The 16,854-nt window shown below is 39.5% G+C and overlaps 1 protein-coding gene across 1 annotated transcript in view; it reads right to left on the minus strand.

Moving 5' to 3' along the window:
- RAP2A (RAP2A, member of RAS oncogene family) overlaps positions 1-13,472 on the minus strand; it is a 40,375-nt gene extending 26,903 nt beyond the window's left edge. Inside the window, exon 1 of the mRNA XM_082434730.1 lies at positions 13,022-13,472. Within this exon, the coding sequence (XP_082290856.1) occupies positions 13,022-13,335 (314 nt within the window). The 5' untranslated portion in view covers positions 13,336-13,472. The remainder of the gene's footprint in view (positions 1-13,021) is intronic.
- Positions 13,473-16,854: the final 3,382 nt, after the last annotated feature.

Consider the following 16,854-nt stretch of genomic DNA (forward strand, 5'->3'; position numbering starts at 1 on the left):
TTTATTTTTACTTAAAAACTGAAGGCACTCTTTGGCCAACCCAATACAGAAATACCGAATCACTATGTTGTGCACCAGGAACTCACATAGTGTCGCAGGCCAATTATGCTTCAAAAACAAAGTAACTCACAGCAAAACAGAACGATCTGTGGCTACCAAAGGCAGGGGTGTCTGGGGGTTGGGGGAGGAATTGGATGAAGGTAGTCAAAATGTACAAACTGCCAGTTATAAGTACATGATAAATACAATGAACACTGCTGTATGTTATACATGAAAGTTAAGAGAGTAAATCCTAAGAGTCCTATTCCAAGGAAAAAAAATTTTTTTCCTATTCTTTAATGTTCTATCTGTATGAGATGATGGATGGTCACTAAACTTCCTGTGGTCATCATTTCATGATGTATGTAAGTCAAATCATTATGCTGTATACCTTAAACCTATGTAGTGCTGTACGTGAATTATATCTCAATAAAATAGGAAGAGAAAAAAAAAGTTGTGCCAAAAAAAAAAAAATTCCTTAAAACAAGTGGCCTAGCAAAAGCAATGTTTTTGGTGGAATACTACTTTAAAACTTAGAAATCAAATTGTTTCAAAAAATGTATTCTGTCTCTCTCTCCATATATAATAAACTCAAACACTGTCAAATATATATTCATTTGTAGTACATTTTGGCATGCCAGATGGACAAAGATAGTATATCTTGTACTTATTCTGCATAATGCTCAGGGCAGTGTTATGCAAATAAAGTGGTTTAAATCATAGTATTTGATGTTGACAGTGATGACTTTTATACAAAGACAAAACTTCTAGAATCAATTTATTAAAAAGCTCTGTCAACACATTTCCCTCCATTGCCCCCCCATATACATATATACACATATATATGTAATTAGCCATAAACACTATTAAAATTTTCTTCACCCCATGTATAGTTTTGGTATTCATAAAAGGTCTATTATCATTATAAACTTTTTTTTTAAAAAGATTTATTGATTGATTGATTGCTATGTTGGGTCTTCGTTTCTGTGCTAGGGCTTTCTCTAGTTGCGGCAAGCGGGGGCCACTCTTCATCGCGGTGCGCGGGCCTCTCACTATCGTGGCCTCTCTCGTTGCGGAGCACAAGCTCCAGATGCGCAGGCTCAGTAATTGTGGCTCACGGGCCTAGTTGCTCCGCGGCATGTGGGATCTTCCCAGACCAGGGCTCGAACCCGTGTCCCCTGCATTAGCAGGCAGACTCTCAACCACTGCGCCACCAGGGAAGCCCCATTATAAACTTTTTAAAAAAGAAAAGTGTTACTTAACAAATACTTACTATATGCCTGATCACTTTCTATATTTTTTATATTTTAAATACATGTACTAAAAAAAAAAATCACAATTCTTTCTGAGTCACAAAATCATATCGTCACCATTTATAGGCAAGAGAGTCTCCTGTGGAAGGCAAAGACACAAAGTGCTCAGGGTCTATTCTGTAAGTTCTGTAATACACACACTGTACGAGCACTTCAGGCACGGGCAAGAAAGCAATGGAAAAATGGAAATGCAATACTAGATTAGCTAATATATAATTCTTCTAGATATGGGAAGGCAAGTGAGTCTAATGCCTAAGAAATCATGTGGCAGTATACTGATTTATACAGTCAGAAAATGCTTGGGTCTCCTTTCTATTTCTGTGAGTTTTGGTGAAACTTTATTGTTGATATTTTAGAGTTACTATGTAAAGAAACTTTACATTCATTACCTCATTAGTTATTATATTATACCCATATTCCAGATGAAGAAGGTGAGATGCAGAGAATGCTAACTTGCTCCTAAATCATATGACTAGTAAGTACTGAAGCTCAGCTTTAACCAGATTAACAATTAATGGTCTTCATAGATAAGATCAGTATGCCCAATAAAATTAAATACTGACTGAGAGCAATTATAATATATACAGTATTTGTTATGTTCATTGTAAACCTAAGGATGCATGTACTTAGAATTAAGAACAAAACAAAAATTTCCATCCAAAACCAGAGAAAAACCCTCTAAGATTTCATTTGCAGAAAGATGTAAAGACATCTGGTAAGATGAAAACATTAAGACGTACTGAATTATTAATATGGTGTAGGACTTCACATTCGAATTACTAATTTTTTAGGGCTGCTCCTAGAAAAGCATGAAAAACAACACTCCTAAATGTTTTAAGTAAAGGTTTATGATGTTTCTCTGGGGTAATTTTACTAAGTAATTTTAAGATAGCTGTAATTATGGTCGTCTTCATCTATTTTTACTGTCTTAAAGGCAGAGCTGAATCAACATCATCCTAGACAGATGCAGCAAACCTCTCATAAAGATCAGTCTCCCAAGTCCCCACAGCAACCTGCTGTAGTAATGAACACATTCTGGTTGGGATCCTACTGCAACATCCCTTTCTCTGTTCTAAATTTCACAAGGCAGGAGCTATCCTGCCTTACCAGAACAAACAAAACTACAAGAGAAATATGTCCTCATATTTGTAATATGCCCAACAAACAGTAATAAATGCTTCCTCAAAAGATACACTTTATGTATCTCTTTGTTCCTTGACTAAATGTTATCTTTCTCTGTGACAGAGGTAACATTTACTAACTCATGTTGGGAAATTCATTTCACTTTCTGAACATTTATATAGCATTGTTGGAAAATGGAAAAGCAGGAAGAGAAGATAAAAGTTGTTTCAAACTATGAGATAGTTCCATTTATTTTTCTTAGAGTAAAATGTTCCAGGATAGCAGTTTTCAGATTGTGTGTGATGAGATCAATTTAGTGGATCAAGAGGAACACTTAAAAACAATGAAATAAAACAGAAAAGAATAAAACAGAAAAGATAATACCAGCAACATACCAAGTGTAACTGTTGTTTCACAAAATTTTGGTTTCAGTTATACGTATTTATGCCTGTATGTACACTGCAAAATGTATTCCTGAGAGCCATGATTCAGAAAATGTAAAAGCCACTGTTGAGTGAATACAAAGAAGTAGAGTTATTGTTTTTAATATTTTGTTTTTTGACAGATAATAACAATTTTAAAAAATGATAAGACATTGATGAAAAAAACTGAAGAAGACACAAATTAATCTAAGGCTCTTCCGTACTCATGGGCTAGAAGAATATTGTTAAAATGTCCATACTACCCATAGCAATCTACAGATTCAATGCAATCCCCATCAAAATTCCAATGGCATTTTTCACATAAATATAACAAACAATCCTAATATTGTATGGAATCACAAAAGACCTCAAATAGCTAAAGGACTCTTAAGAAAGAAGAACCAAGCTGGAGGCATCACACTTCCTGATTTCAAACGATATTACAAATCTATACCAATCAAAACAGTACGGTATTAACATAAAAACAGACACATAGATCAATGGAACAGACTAGAGAACTCAGAAATAAGCCCATACATATACGGTCAACTAATTTACAACAAAGGAGCCAAGCATATGCAATGGGGAAAGGACAGTTTCTTCAGTAACTGGTGCTGGGAAAACTGAACAGCCATATGTAGAAGAATGGAACTGGAATATTACCTTATACCACACACAAAAATCAACTCAAAATGGATCTAAAGCTTTGAACATAAGACCTGAAACCATAAAACTCCTAGAAGAAAACATAGGGAGTAAGTTCCTTGACACTGGTCTTGGTAATAATTTTTTGGATTTGACACAAAGAGCAAAGGCAACAAAAGCCAATAAAAACAAATGGGACTACATCAAACTAAAAAGCTCCTGTACAACAAAGGAAACCATCAACCAAATGAAAAGGCAATCTACAGAATGGAAGAAAATATTTGCAAATCATATATCTTATAAGGGATTAATACCTGAAATATAAAAAGGATTCATACAACTCAATAGAAAAAAAATCCAATTAAAAAATGGGCAGAGGATCTGAACAGACATTTTTCCAAAGGAGACATACAGGTGGCCAAAAAGTACATGAAAAGGTGCTCAACACTGATAATCACGGAAATGCATATCAAAATCATAATGAGATATCACCTGTTAGAATGACTATCACCAAAAAGACAAAAAATAAACAAGTGTTGGTGAGAATGTGGAGAAAAGAAAACCCCTGTGCACAGTGGGTAGGGATGTAAATTGGTGCAGCCACCATGGAAAACAGTATGGAGGTTCCTCAAAATATTAAAAATAGAACATCTAGCAATGCCACTTCTGTATTTACCCAAAGAAAACAAAATCACTATCTCGAAGAGACATCTGCACCCTCAAGTTCACTGCGGCATTATTTGCAATAGTCAGGACATGGAAACAACCTAAGTGTCTGCTGATGGATGAACTGATAAAGAAAATATTATATATATATAGATCAGAATATTATTAAACCATGAAAAAAAAAAGGAAATCCTGTCATTTGAGACAATTTGGATGGACCTTAAGGGCATTATGCTAAGTGAAATAAGTCAGACAGGAAAAAGACAAATACTGTATAATTTCACTTATATACGGAATCTTAAAACAAACAAACCACAAAACTGAACTCACAGATACAGAGAACAGATGGGGCGGGGGATGAAATGGGTGAAGGCAGTAAAAAGGTACAAACTGCCAGTTATAAGATAAATGATAAGTAAGTCCTGGGGCTGGTGTACAGCACGGCGCCTACAGGTAACAATACAGTATTGGATGTCTGAAACCTGCCAAGGGAGTAAGTCATAAACGCTGACATCACACACACACACACACACACACACACACACACACACACAACTGTAAATGTGTGTGGTGACAGACGTTAACTAAACTTACTGTGGTGACCATTTTGCAATATATGCATATATCAAATCATTATGTTTTATGGGAAATAACTCCTAAATGTTTTAAGTAAAGGTTTACAATGTTTGTCTTGCGTAATTTTACTGAGTGAAAAAAACCGTAAAACTATTACAATGTTATATGTCACTTACATCTCAATAAAAATGAACTTTAAAAACCCACAAAATAATTAATCACCATATTTCTCCATAAAATATCAATTTGGTTTGTTTTCAAAACAAAAGAACAAAAGAAAACCAACAATCTATCCAATTCCACCAGTGAATATATTTCAGTAGTTTGATTAAAAAGAATGTATAATTTACAAGTATACTTTATTCACATGCTGTACTCTATTTTAAATAGCTTATTCAGATAGAGCTTTTAGCGTGTGATAAGTACATTTCCAACATTAAGTAATAAAATGCATCAAACTCCAAAGAATTCCAATGCTGCTTTATTATTGGATTTCCCAAACCATGCCTTCGATATAATATGCTGCTGACATTTGATTCGGATACCCAATAACCTTATTCTGACTCACATGCTGGAAAAAAATCTTATTTCATAGCAGTGACCTTTAATTTAAACTGAAATTTATTAAAAATCAGGCTAATATGATGTGTTTTTTAGTAGAATTTTCCTACAAGAATAAAAGGTGAATAGTTGAAATATTAGGTCCGACATTTCCAAAGAGGTTCCAATCTTTTAGAAGTACATAAACAGTATATACCATGTCAAAATCTTAGCAACTAGAAATATGCTCTTTTAATATATTTTGATAAACTTAAACTTTATCAATATACTTATATTTTACTTATATACTTTACTGAAATGCAGATGTCTAAAATCACAGATTGTGTATGGTGTACAGTTTTATGTAAAGATCACTGCTTAGAAACGTGTAACTATATAATCTATGCATTTTAATGTGCCATATATAATTTCTGAAAAGATGGCATACAGAATTAAATCACTCAAGTGTACTGTTACTGGAAAATTTTAACAAATAAAAAGATTCCAACTTTGTTGGCTCTTCTTGTTGGTTGTGTCATCCAGACATATTTTATTAGTTCCCCCTTCTTAGTGTTTATCTGTTAATTATCTGACTTTTTCCTGAAGGAGAGTTAGAAAGTCAATGTCATCCACCTGCCTGGGGCCTGAATACTTCTCATTCAGTGGCCAGTCAAATCACCTTTCAAATCATCCATCTGTTCCATTTGTCAGAGGATTTATCAATATTCAGGGATAGCTGGTATCTTTTGTCTGTGTGCAGTGGAATTGTTGGCTGGCTATTTAAATCCTTTCTGCCCCTATACCTTTTTAAAAAAAACAACACTGTAATGATTCCTCTGATTAGAGATTTTATTGATACAATTATCACAAACCCCTAAATAGATAAGATTGGCAGGTCACAGGCTGCTGATTCTTTAAGGTTCATACTAAACTACTTTTTCCCTTATTGTGCCAATGAGATAGAAGTATTCTCAGAATGTAGGGCTGGTGGGAGATCATCTACTCCATCTACAAAGTGAACTTAAAAAATTCTAATCCTGGGATGGTAAAAAGGAAATGACTCTACTGTAATATTCTAATTTTACAATGCAGCAAAACCAAGTTTCCTTTTCAGGAAAAAACTCTGGGCTATAAAAAGTGACTCACAGCTATTAGGCTCTGTACCTTGGAGGAGATTTCAATTACAATTATGGTCTCTGAAGGTATCAAACTGGGGAAGGAGGTGTTTGGGGAAGAAGGAATTGGTGGCAGACTCCAGAAATCACTTATTGGGACAAACATCATTGGATGTATTTCCTGGTTTCAGCTCCACAGTGCCAATCTGTTGTGGGTCATGATCTATGTGTTAGCAATTGGCAATCTACCTCTACCTTAGATTGGGCTTTTAGGGCAACTTACTGTGAGGAGAAGATGTGCAAACGATCAGCTGGGTCTCTTGAAAGTGATCACTTAAATGATACAGAAATATGAAATAATAATAGTAAAAAAAAAATAATAATAACTTATTCACTTCGGGTAGTACAAATAACCACCCTTTCCCCATTTTTCTTCTCAGTCTTAAAATGCACCATGCCACATAAAAATAAGTAATGAAATGGCTATCCCGAAATGAAAAGGCCATCTAGTGCATTGCATCTAGTGCAATTTCTGAACGTTGAGGGAAAAGAAATGCCAGATCAGAAAGGACCCAAAGGTAGGCTAATGAGGTGGGTATGGTGCAGGTTCTGTGAAGCCAAAATATTTATTGTTGTATAACTCTTAAAATGTCCAATAAAGGACTATTCAAGAGTCTGTTGTCCATTAAAGGACATTGGCTCCTAAAGCCTGGATAACGAAGGTGTTTTTAAATGATTAAGGTATTAAAGTTTTCAATGCTTTATCTGATGTAGAACTTCTTCATAGATAATTAGTAAGTCACAAGTGTTTAAGAGTATTTTAGAAGTAGTTTTGTAAATAGTTTTTTCTGCTGTTGTTGCTTGTTTGCCTTTTGTTGCTCTGTGATTAATAATAAAAGGTGGCTTTGAAATAATGAAAAAATAAAAAAATTAAAAAAAAAATAAAATGCACCATGCCTTCTAGCCTAATGCAATGTATAAAGTCTCCTCTAGGTACCTTACACATCTCAAGTTCTATCCTTGGCCATATTCATTTCTGATTTCTATTCCTGGCCATTCACTTCTACCACTCTATACACTACCCAGCAGGGTTCATCTACTCTCCAAATGTGAATTATATAGATGATTTCGAGTCTTTACACTCATACATAAACTGAACTTTCAGGCTTTAGTCCAGTATTCTAATTGCTTATTAGGTGCATCTACCTGGATGATTACCATCTCCAAAGCCAAAATAATCTCCCCCAGCTATTCCTCTCTAATCCTATTCACGCATGTTCAAAATGTCGAGGTTACTTTTGACCTTTCCCTCTCCTTCTTCCACTAAGTTTGATTAATTCATTCTTTACAACATTATTTGCATCCATTCTTTCCATGCTAATTCAGAATCTTTATACTTCATGTAGAAATGAGATAATGACAATACAACTCTTTCTTCTGACTCTGGTCTATTACCACTAAGCCATCTATCATATCACCACCATATTACTATTTTTATAACAATTCTGATCGTGATCCTTGACTGCAAGAGCAAGTCCAAAGTCTTTAACCTTCCGTAATTTAGCTTTAGGTATTTTACCTCTTCTCATACTTCTATATAAATTCCTGGTTTGGCCAACCTGGTCTATTTAACAGCCAATGAACCTACCCTATGCATTTCCCATGCCATGTCCTCCATCTGGAAGACACCATGCTTCTGATTCTTAAAGTTTGCTATTAAACTTTACCTCTTCCCTGGTCGCCCCTAGTAGATAGAAGTACTCTCACAGAATGTTAGAGTGGAAGGGAGATCGTCTACTCCAGCTGCAGAATGGGCTTTAAAGAGTAACCTCCTCCATCTGTAAAATTCAAGTGCTTGGGGAAACTGAGGCCACTAAAATAATTTTCTCTTTGAACACTAATTTTTTTCAACACATTTTTCTTGATTGATTCCTATGTGCCAGGAGCCATTCTAGCCACATGGGATGACAGTTTAATAAGAAAGGCGGATTGTACTTAAATTATCACCCAAATAATTACACTCTGATGAGCAGTACCAGAGGAGGGGAAGCACAGGGTGCCACTGAGGTCTGAAACATGAGTGGCTGAGGGAAGGGGTGAGGCATGAGGTTAATACAGTGTGGGAAGACAGGATGGAGTAAAGTCAGTGTGGGAAGATGGGGAAGGCTTCCCTGAGGAGGAAATCTTCTAAGCAGGGGCCAAAAAGTAGGAATTAACTCTGCAAAAGGTGGGTGATTTCTGCATGTAGAAGGAAAGCCCAGAGACAGGCACTTTCATGGAACTAAAAGAAGGTCTGGGTGCTGAATCCAAGGGGCGAGGAAGGTTGCCAGAGGTGAAGGTGGAAAGGCAGGGAGGGATAAGAGCATTGCTGGGCCTGGGAAGGTCATGTTGAAGATTTCTGGGCTTTATCCTAAGAATAGGCATTGGGTTGCATGTTCCAAGGTACTTCAAGTCAGGACCACGGCTTACCCTGGGAGGAATGGGAGAAGCAACTATGAAATTAGAAAGAATTTGAGTTTTATTTCAATTGAAACATTTTCTGTATCCTTGTCTCTCTTCCCTATGTGTCTGATCTCATCCAAACTCAATTTAAAAAAAGAAAGCATATGAATTTATAAAAACCACCATTTTAGCTAGCCTGCTTGGCTTGGACAGGAGCTTGTGTATGTACAGGTATCCTGTGCTTTTCAAAAGTTGCTTCGTGACACTTCACTTTTAGGAAAGACCTACGTTAGTACCTGTTTTTGATAACCAAAAGAAATCAGAAGATGATTTTCGCTTTTATGAAAAAAGGCAAAAAGTGAAAATAGCATCCAGCTCTTGGTTTGCTGTGAGCAGTTGAGAGGCGGCACGTACCCCATCAGGGAGAGAGGCACCTCCAAGTTCCTTCCCCAGGACCCACACTCAGCACCTCAGCATTAAGCTGCCATAGCTTTGAACTGTGTCTGTGAGCATCTGTGCTTTACCTAGATTTTTTTTTTTTTTGCGCATCTGTAAGCAAGATACGTCCTAAGGTAATTGCTTCCTCACTTTTTGCCATTTTGGCTTAGGAAAGGTTTCATAGGAACTCTCTACTCTCAGATAGCAGGGGGGAACCTGTATATGGATGTCCGTGAACCTACAGACACTTAAGGGAGTAGGGACCTGTTTTATACCTTTTATAAGCAAAACATTCCATACAGGAACAATCCAGGGAAAAGCTCCATTTCACTGTCAGCCGTGCACTGGTGCTACAGTTAAAGTTAAATGTTCATTCTCTTGCCCTTTCCCATAAGATCTTTAATAAGAGAAAATATTTTAAGAGAATACCAACAAAATTTTTCCAAGGATTGTTTTAGTCACCACTGCTTTTTTAGTATCATCTTGTCTATACTAGGTAATGACTTTCAAAATGCAATCAAATTTATTTCCTCTCAAATTACATTTATATCAAGGATAAAATTTTAAGCAGACAGGGTGACAAAGTTAAAGAACAGCTGGGATTTTGAAGCAATTTTTGTGTTCAAGGTATTGTGTTGGACACCTTAAAATATATTATCTCATTTTATCCTAACAAAGACTCTTGAGAGGTGCATGCTATACTCTAATTCACAGACAAGGAAGATGGAGCTCAGAGAAGCAAGCATTTCCCAAAAATATATATACCTTAGACCTACACTGTCCAATATGGTAGCCTGGAGCCACATGCGGCTGTTGAGCAACTGAAATACAGCTAGTCTGAACTGAGATGTGCAGTAAGTGTAAACTGAACACCAGATTTTGAAAATTTAGTATGAAAAACTATTAAAATATCTCAATTTTTGAATACTGATTACACATTGAAATGACTATTTTAGATAGAGTAGGTTAAATAAAATACATTATTAAAATTAATTTTACCTGTTTCACAGTTTTTAAAAGAAATCAGCTAGTAGACATTTCAAAATTACACACATGGCCCACAACTATATTTGAATTGAAGAGCGCTACCCTAGACCACAGGCTGGATTGCTGAATTTGCCAATAAACATCAAGGTCAAAGGCAGCGTGGTATAGAAGAAAAGAAGAGTACGTGGATTCATGCAGATCTTGGTTTAAATCTCCTCTCCACCAATGACTAGTTTTGGGCAAAATATCAACCCTCTCTGCACTTCACTTATGTCATCTGCATTATGGTGATATTAAATATCCCCAAACAACTGTTGTATATAATATGTAAAGCAGTAACTGGCAGAGGGGAGGGAACAACTACGAATACCTCCTACAGCAACTGATTAATTTAAAAACTGATTCCCAAAAAGAGTAGAAAATTCACTTATTTGAAAATCACATTTTATTCTCTTCAAGTGGGAAAGTTAAAGAACCAACACACTGAATGCCTGCTTTAGCATAATATGTGCATAATATATACTGCATTGTAAAATACTTAGTATACACAGATTCCTTCTTTCTTTCAACGTTGTTTATAATATGCTATAGGCTGGGAGGCCAGATGATGAGATTAAGGTGAAGTAAAAAATATCAGGACACAGAAGGGCCCAAGTGGTTCTTAAGGACACAATGGATGAATTCCAGTGAAAGAGTTTATGAACTACACTTCAGCTGGTCTTTTCAACTTTTACATCAGGAACTGAGACTAGTGAGTAAATGACATCTGGGCAAATAGAATTTTACTCTTTTATTTTCTTCCTGGGTCACAGTGCAAACAAATAAATTGTTCCAATACACTACGTTTCGACTAACTCATTATTAGTAATCTCTACTAAATCATAAGAAACTACAAAATCATATGGACTACACTATCCAATGACATTTTACCATATTCTGTCCCCTAGGCTTGTGTCAAGAAATTCACCCTGGGCATGTCAATGCACGTATTATCTGCATATGTTTAAATATAAAGGGTGGAGGAGTTGGGGCATTTACTTTATTATTTGATGTATGTATATGGCCTAAGATTGACATGTGACAATGTGTTAGATTGCCCTGTTTTGTATGTTTTTTTTAAAGTAGTATGAAGGGGGAATTAAAGATTTGAGTCACCTGAATGTAGCCTCTTAAATATCAGATACTTAGTAAATTTAACACCAAAAGTGTTCCTATGTTAACTATAACAATTAACTTTCAAGAAAATGAGACTGAAGAAGTAAGAAGCTATCAGATTCACAGATCTCAGAACACCATGAGAGGCTATAAAAATATCCACTTTATTCTAGTTTGAAATTTAATGGAAGAAGTAACATACCAAATTTTAGTTTAGCTATTAAAGTGCATATTCAGTGAATTAAGTGGGGAGAGCTTCAGGAGAGGGCCTCCCCTTTGATCTCATACGTGGCATTAAAAATATGCTTCTTCTAATGAATTTTTGAGCAACCCCTGAGTATATGTGACTTGGTATTTGCTCTTTCAAAGTGAGTAGACTCAAACTGACTAAAAATGAGACTACGTCTACAGTACACTTACAACTAGTTTTCAGCAAATGTCTACAAATTTAGGGTTATAGGTAGAATTGGGTAAGAAAAACAAAATTACACTGAATCAAAATTATTAGCAATTATTAACTAATAATAAGAATCAGACAAAGCAGTAACACGTAAATAGTAATTAGAAAAATTTGCTAAAACTCTGAACTGAGATATTACACTTCTGATGCTTGAAATTATAGGAAAAAATATACTCAGTCAACTTAAGAGAAAACAAACATCATAAGTCATTTATGCTACCAGCCATATTTCCTAAATGGCTTTAGAAAAAAGAGTTCATATCAGGAAAGAGCTTACTTGCATTAACTTTAAATTAGCTAATATCTGAGCCACACCTTTGAAGAAACTTGTTTTATTTCCAGGAATGCCTTTTTCCCTCCCTTTTCTTTTTTTCTTTTTTTTTGAGGGGAGTAAGGCAGCTAGACTAAAAAGAAAACAAAAAGTGAAGTCGCATTCTTTAATGTGAATGGTATACTTGCGCTCCTATACACTATCTCAATCCCACTGAGCCATGTCTTCAAATAATTTTATAATCTGTCTTTAAAGTTTCATCTTAATTGGAGAGTTCATTTTTGTAAAACGCCCTGGCACCATTCAATCTTTTATGAAACGAGAAAGGTCTCCTTCCTTTGGACTTGACATTTTTAACCATGTACGTGTGGGCAATTTCTGCTGTCAAATACTGCAAAGGTAGGCTTTTTGTTGTTGTTCAATCTGAAAATGTCTCCACTATACTTGCACAGCTGCCCTCTTCCCAGCAGAAACCTACCCGCCCCTCTCCCCCACCCCCCTGCAAGTTTTAAACTTTGTTTCCTTTGGGGTTCTGCACAAGCGCTACTAGTAATATCCAAGAGACAAAGAGCTGTGCTGTGGGTTCACGGGATGCCAAATTTGAGTTGTGAAACAAAGCACGCAAATTTGAGATTCAAGATGAGAAGGAGGAGGATGCTGGTAAGAAAAAAAATATATATATCATAAAGCGTAAGATCGCAGAGCCATCTCCCTAGACAGCTCCTCCTGCCCACGGCCACCCCAGAACGCGCGGGAGGGAGTTCTGGCCCCGGGACAGGGGCTGCCGGCCGCACCGCGAAGCCCCCTGCCCGCGCCCCCGGCCCTCTCACCGCTTCACTCGGATGATCTGGTCCCGCATGGGCTTGATGTCCTGGAAGCTCTGCTGGTTGACGAGGCTGTAGACGAGGATGAAGCCCTGGCCGTTCTTGATGTACAGGTCCCGCATGGACGCGAACTGCTCGGTGCCCGCCGTGTCCAGGATCTCCAGCACCGACGGCGACGAGTCCACCTCGATCTCCTTGCGGTAGAAATCCTCGATGGTGGGGTCGTATTTCTCGATGAAGGTGCCGGTCACGAACTGCACGGTCAGGGCGGATTTGCCGACCCCGCCCGAGCCCAGCACCACCACTTTGTACTCGCGCATCGTCCCTCCGCGGCCGCCGCCGCCGCCGCTGCCCGCGACATAGACCTACGCCCGCCGCGCTGCGCGCCCGGACCCTGCGCCGGCGGCCGATCCCGCCGCCTCCCGCGGCCGCCCCCACCTCACGGCCGCCGCGGCCCCCCGGGCGCCGGCGGAGGGAGCAGCAGCCCTGGGCATGGGCCGAGCCGGGCGGCAATGCGGCACCGCGGACGCCGGCAGGCACTGAAGGCGAGCAGGGAGTGTGAGCCAAGGAGCCGACGGAGCCACCCGAACCGCGGGCCCGCAGTGCCGGCGGCCCCGCCCCTCGCGCCTCCACGCCCAGCTCCCCGCCCGCCGCCGCCGCCGCCGCCGCTCTTCCCGGCGCCGAAGCGCGCGCCCGAGCCCGAGCCGCAGCGCTGCTGGGGGCGGGGCCCGGCGGCCCGGGGCGGAGCCCGGCGGCGCAGCCCCGCCCCTGCTCCCCCCGTCGCCTAGGCGACCGGCCGCGCGCGCGCTGCCAGGAAGCTCGGCGCGGCGCGGAAGCCTCGGCCCTCCTTTAGATAAACAGCCACCTGGGTTACCCAACAACACCCCACCCCGTCTGACCCGTTGAACCCCGGGGCCTGCGTACTGAGCATGCGCAGTTCTTCCTCCTGCGACGGGAGCCGCTTCTACCTGAGAACGCCACGTTCAGAATTTGGCGGAGACAAGCTGTTGGAGGGGCCAGAGCAATCTCCGGGCTTTAACCTGAGGCGGGGAGAAGACACTGACAAGGTCCAAAAGGAGGCCTTGGCATGAGGGCCTTGCTGGGCACCACCCAGTCTGTCAGCATTCCTGAGAGCTTTGGTTTTATCTTGCATAAACATGAGAAGAAGCTTTGTTTAAGGGAGGAGCATAAATACAACGAAATGCAGCTTTGTTTTAAGCGTCAGGACACTGAGAGAGAAGTGACAGACCCCCATCCAGCCCACTGCCCGAGGCGGCGAAGGCCAGAGACCGCGGAAGCCGGGCCCACGTTCTGTGACGTCGCTGGGGGTCCCGCCCACCTTCCCCAGCCCCGCCCTTCTTCAGTGCCTGATAAAAGTCGAGCTCTTCCCACGCCCTGTCAGCTAGCTACGGGCGCTTGGAAAACCGGGAGAGCGGATCCCCCAGCAGCAGCCAGAAGGCCCGGGGACACTTCATAGCAACAGCCAGCCGAGGCACCTAGTAGAAAGCTGGGATTCATTCCAGCCAACCAGCCCGCGTTTTTGGACCCCGTGGTATCATTCTCGACCAATAGAGAGCCGCTTCATGCCACGTGACACTGACCCATCAGCCAATGGGGGAAAAAACTCTAGTCGCAGGCTCAGCCATCCCATCTGCCACTGTGGGCCAGGCTGGGCGTTTGCCCTGCGCATGCTCTGCCAACCAATCATAGGTGAGCTGAAGAAAGACGCAGACTTGCGCTGAGCCAACCAGAATTCGCGGTTTCCTTGCCACCAAGGGCCGGTAGTATGGAGGCAGGGGCAGAGCTGGTGAGGTCTGGGAGGGGTCAGTGATTGAGGGGTGGGTCGCGGCACCCTATTCGGGCAAAGGAACAAGATGTGTTGCGGGCGAGAGTGATGGATTTCACTTTTAACGTCGTCTCCGTGGCATTTTGATAGACACGGAAATAGTGCTGAGGGATGTGGGCTGAAAAGTGGGGTGAACTGACAAAACAGGGACTCTTTAGGATGAGAAAATTTCGGGTCCTTAGACATACAGCAGCAGTTGCATGGGTCCTCCATGCGTGCCTCCTAAAACGTTTTTAACAACTCAGTTTTGAAACTTACTGTTCTCTCTGTGGCACTAGATCTTAATTACACACTCTCTCCCACCCATAACATCAAATTTAGGAGAAGTTATGTCCCTAAATATTCCTGGATTATATTTTGCAATAACTGGTAATTGGATTTACCTTCCTTAAACTATGTCCTTCTCCAACTAGTCTACACCCATCTATTACTATCTCACATTTCTTGGGAATAACAGGTTTCTATAGTTCTAAGGTTTGATCATGGCATACCTCTTCAGCCTTCCTCTTCCACACAAGGTCATCATGTAGAGAGGATTTTGGTCTGAGTTCATCAATAAAACAGATGTTCTTTTATCATCTTTTTTTGGGTCAATTATCAAACTACTACAAACATGTACTCAGATTTAGCAGTGTCCTACAGCCCTATCGCTCCATTATCTTAAAATGAATAACTTACCCTTGCATTATCTTGCTATAGTATAACACACCAAGTTTTTGCTTAAAATAATTTTTGCGGGCAAGTGTCCTGTCAAAATATGTGGTAAAATATAACTCAATCATTATTTCTTGATGACTTATCAAAATATGAGGGTTATATTTGAGCCACCAGAATCAACAGTGAAGGCAGATTGCAAAAGAACTAAGAATCAAGAGGAAGGTTTTAAGAGAATTGAAACCAAAGAGCATCTGATACCTCATTTTAAACTAGTAATGCGAATAAGGGAATTAAAATTAAGAGCTCACATGGATTTGAAGTGAAGCTTCATATCTGAGCTTTTTTGGCAGGCATGTTTCAAGAGGATTTTGTTGGTGAATACAGTGTTGAACTAGCTTTTTAGAAGTCTCATATACTGTGTAAAACTTACATGCTTTTTGTGGTTTCTTTAGTAACAGCTACACTTTCACGGAAAAGACATACTGTCTCTTTTAAGATCCAACTTTTGTATTGTAGTCATAAGAAATCCCTAGGTTTGTTAGGGGTTGAATAGAGCCAAGAAGCATCAAACTTCCTCTCTTTGTATGGATCATTACAACCTGTGTAGTACCTTGTATTACAGTGGAACTGAAAAACCGTTCACTTTGCAAGGAGTAAAGGTCCAGTGACTTTTTTTTTTTTTTTAAGAAATTTGCATTGGGATTGTGGGTCCAGAATGTATCTCTAAGCAACTGCTTTCATTTCTTAGGTCCCCAAAAGTTGAGAAGCTCTGGACTGGAGTGCGTCTGATAGAAGTTGTCACAAACAAATAGTGAGTCGGTGCCCAGTTACTCCACTTAGCATAATAGAGAGAGGAGAGGTTTTTAAAGACATTTCTCAGTTTATTTTCCCTGACCTTTCATCAGTGCCAACTTTCTTGATAAGGAGAAGTGTAGAGACTGCAGCTCTTGGAGTAGTGTAGCTCATTTATATTTCTCGTAATGACAGGCCTCAATTTTCATTCTCAGTGCTGCCATAAAGGTAGATTTTTAATCAATAAGACTCAAAAAAAAACATGTTAAGTAGGAGCATATTTTCCTACCTATTCTGTCTTGGTACTGACCTGATTTGAGGCTCTATGTGAAAGAGAAGAATTAACTGCTAAAAGAAAGGATGTTGGGATGTGCAGAGAATTTTGAAGATTTGGGTGGGAATTGGGTGTGTATCTCCTGATCTCTTAATTGTGTTCATTGCTATGCTAGCATGAACTATCTATTCTGAGAGTGATTTTAGAAATAAAATGTCTCCATTCATTTGTTTGTGGGAAAGACAAAATAAAAATGAGATAAAATAAAAT

Source organism: Balaenoptera physalus, assembly GCF_965194825.1.
Source record: "Balaenoptera physalus genome assembly, chromosome: 18".
In the NCBI taxonomy this organism is placed as follows: Eukaryota; Metazoa; Chordata; class Mammalia; order Artiodactyla; family Balaenopteridae; genus Balaenoptera; species Balaenoptera physalus.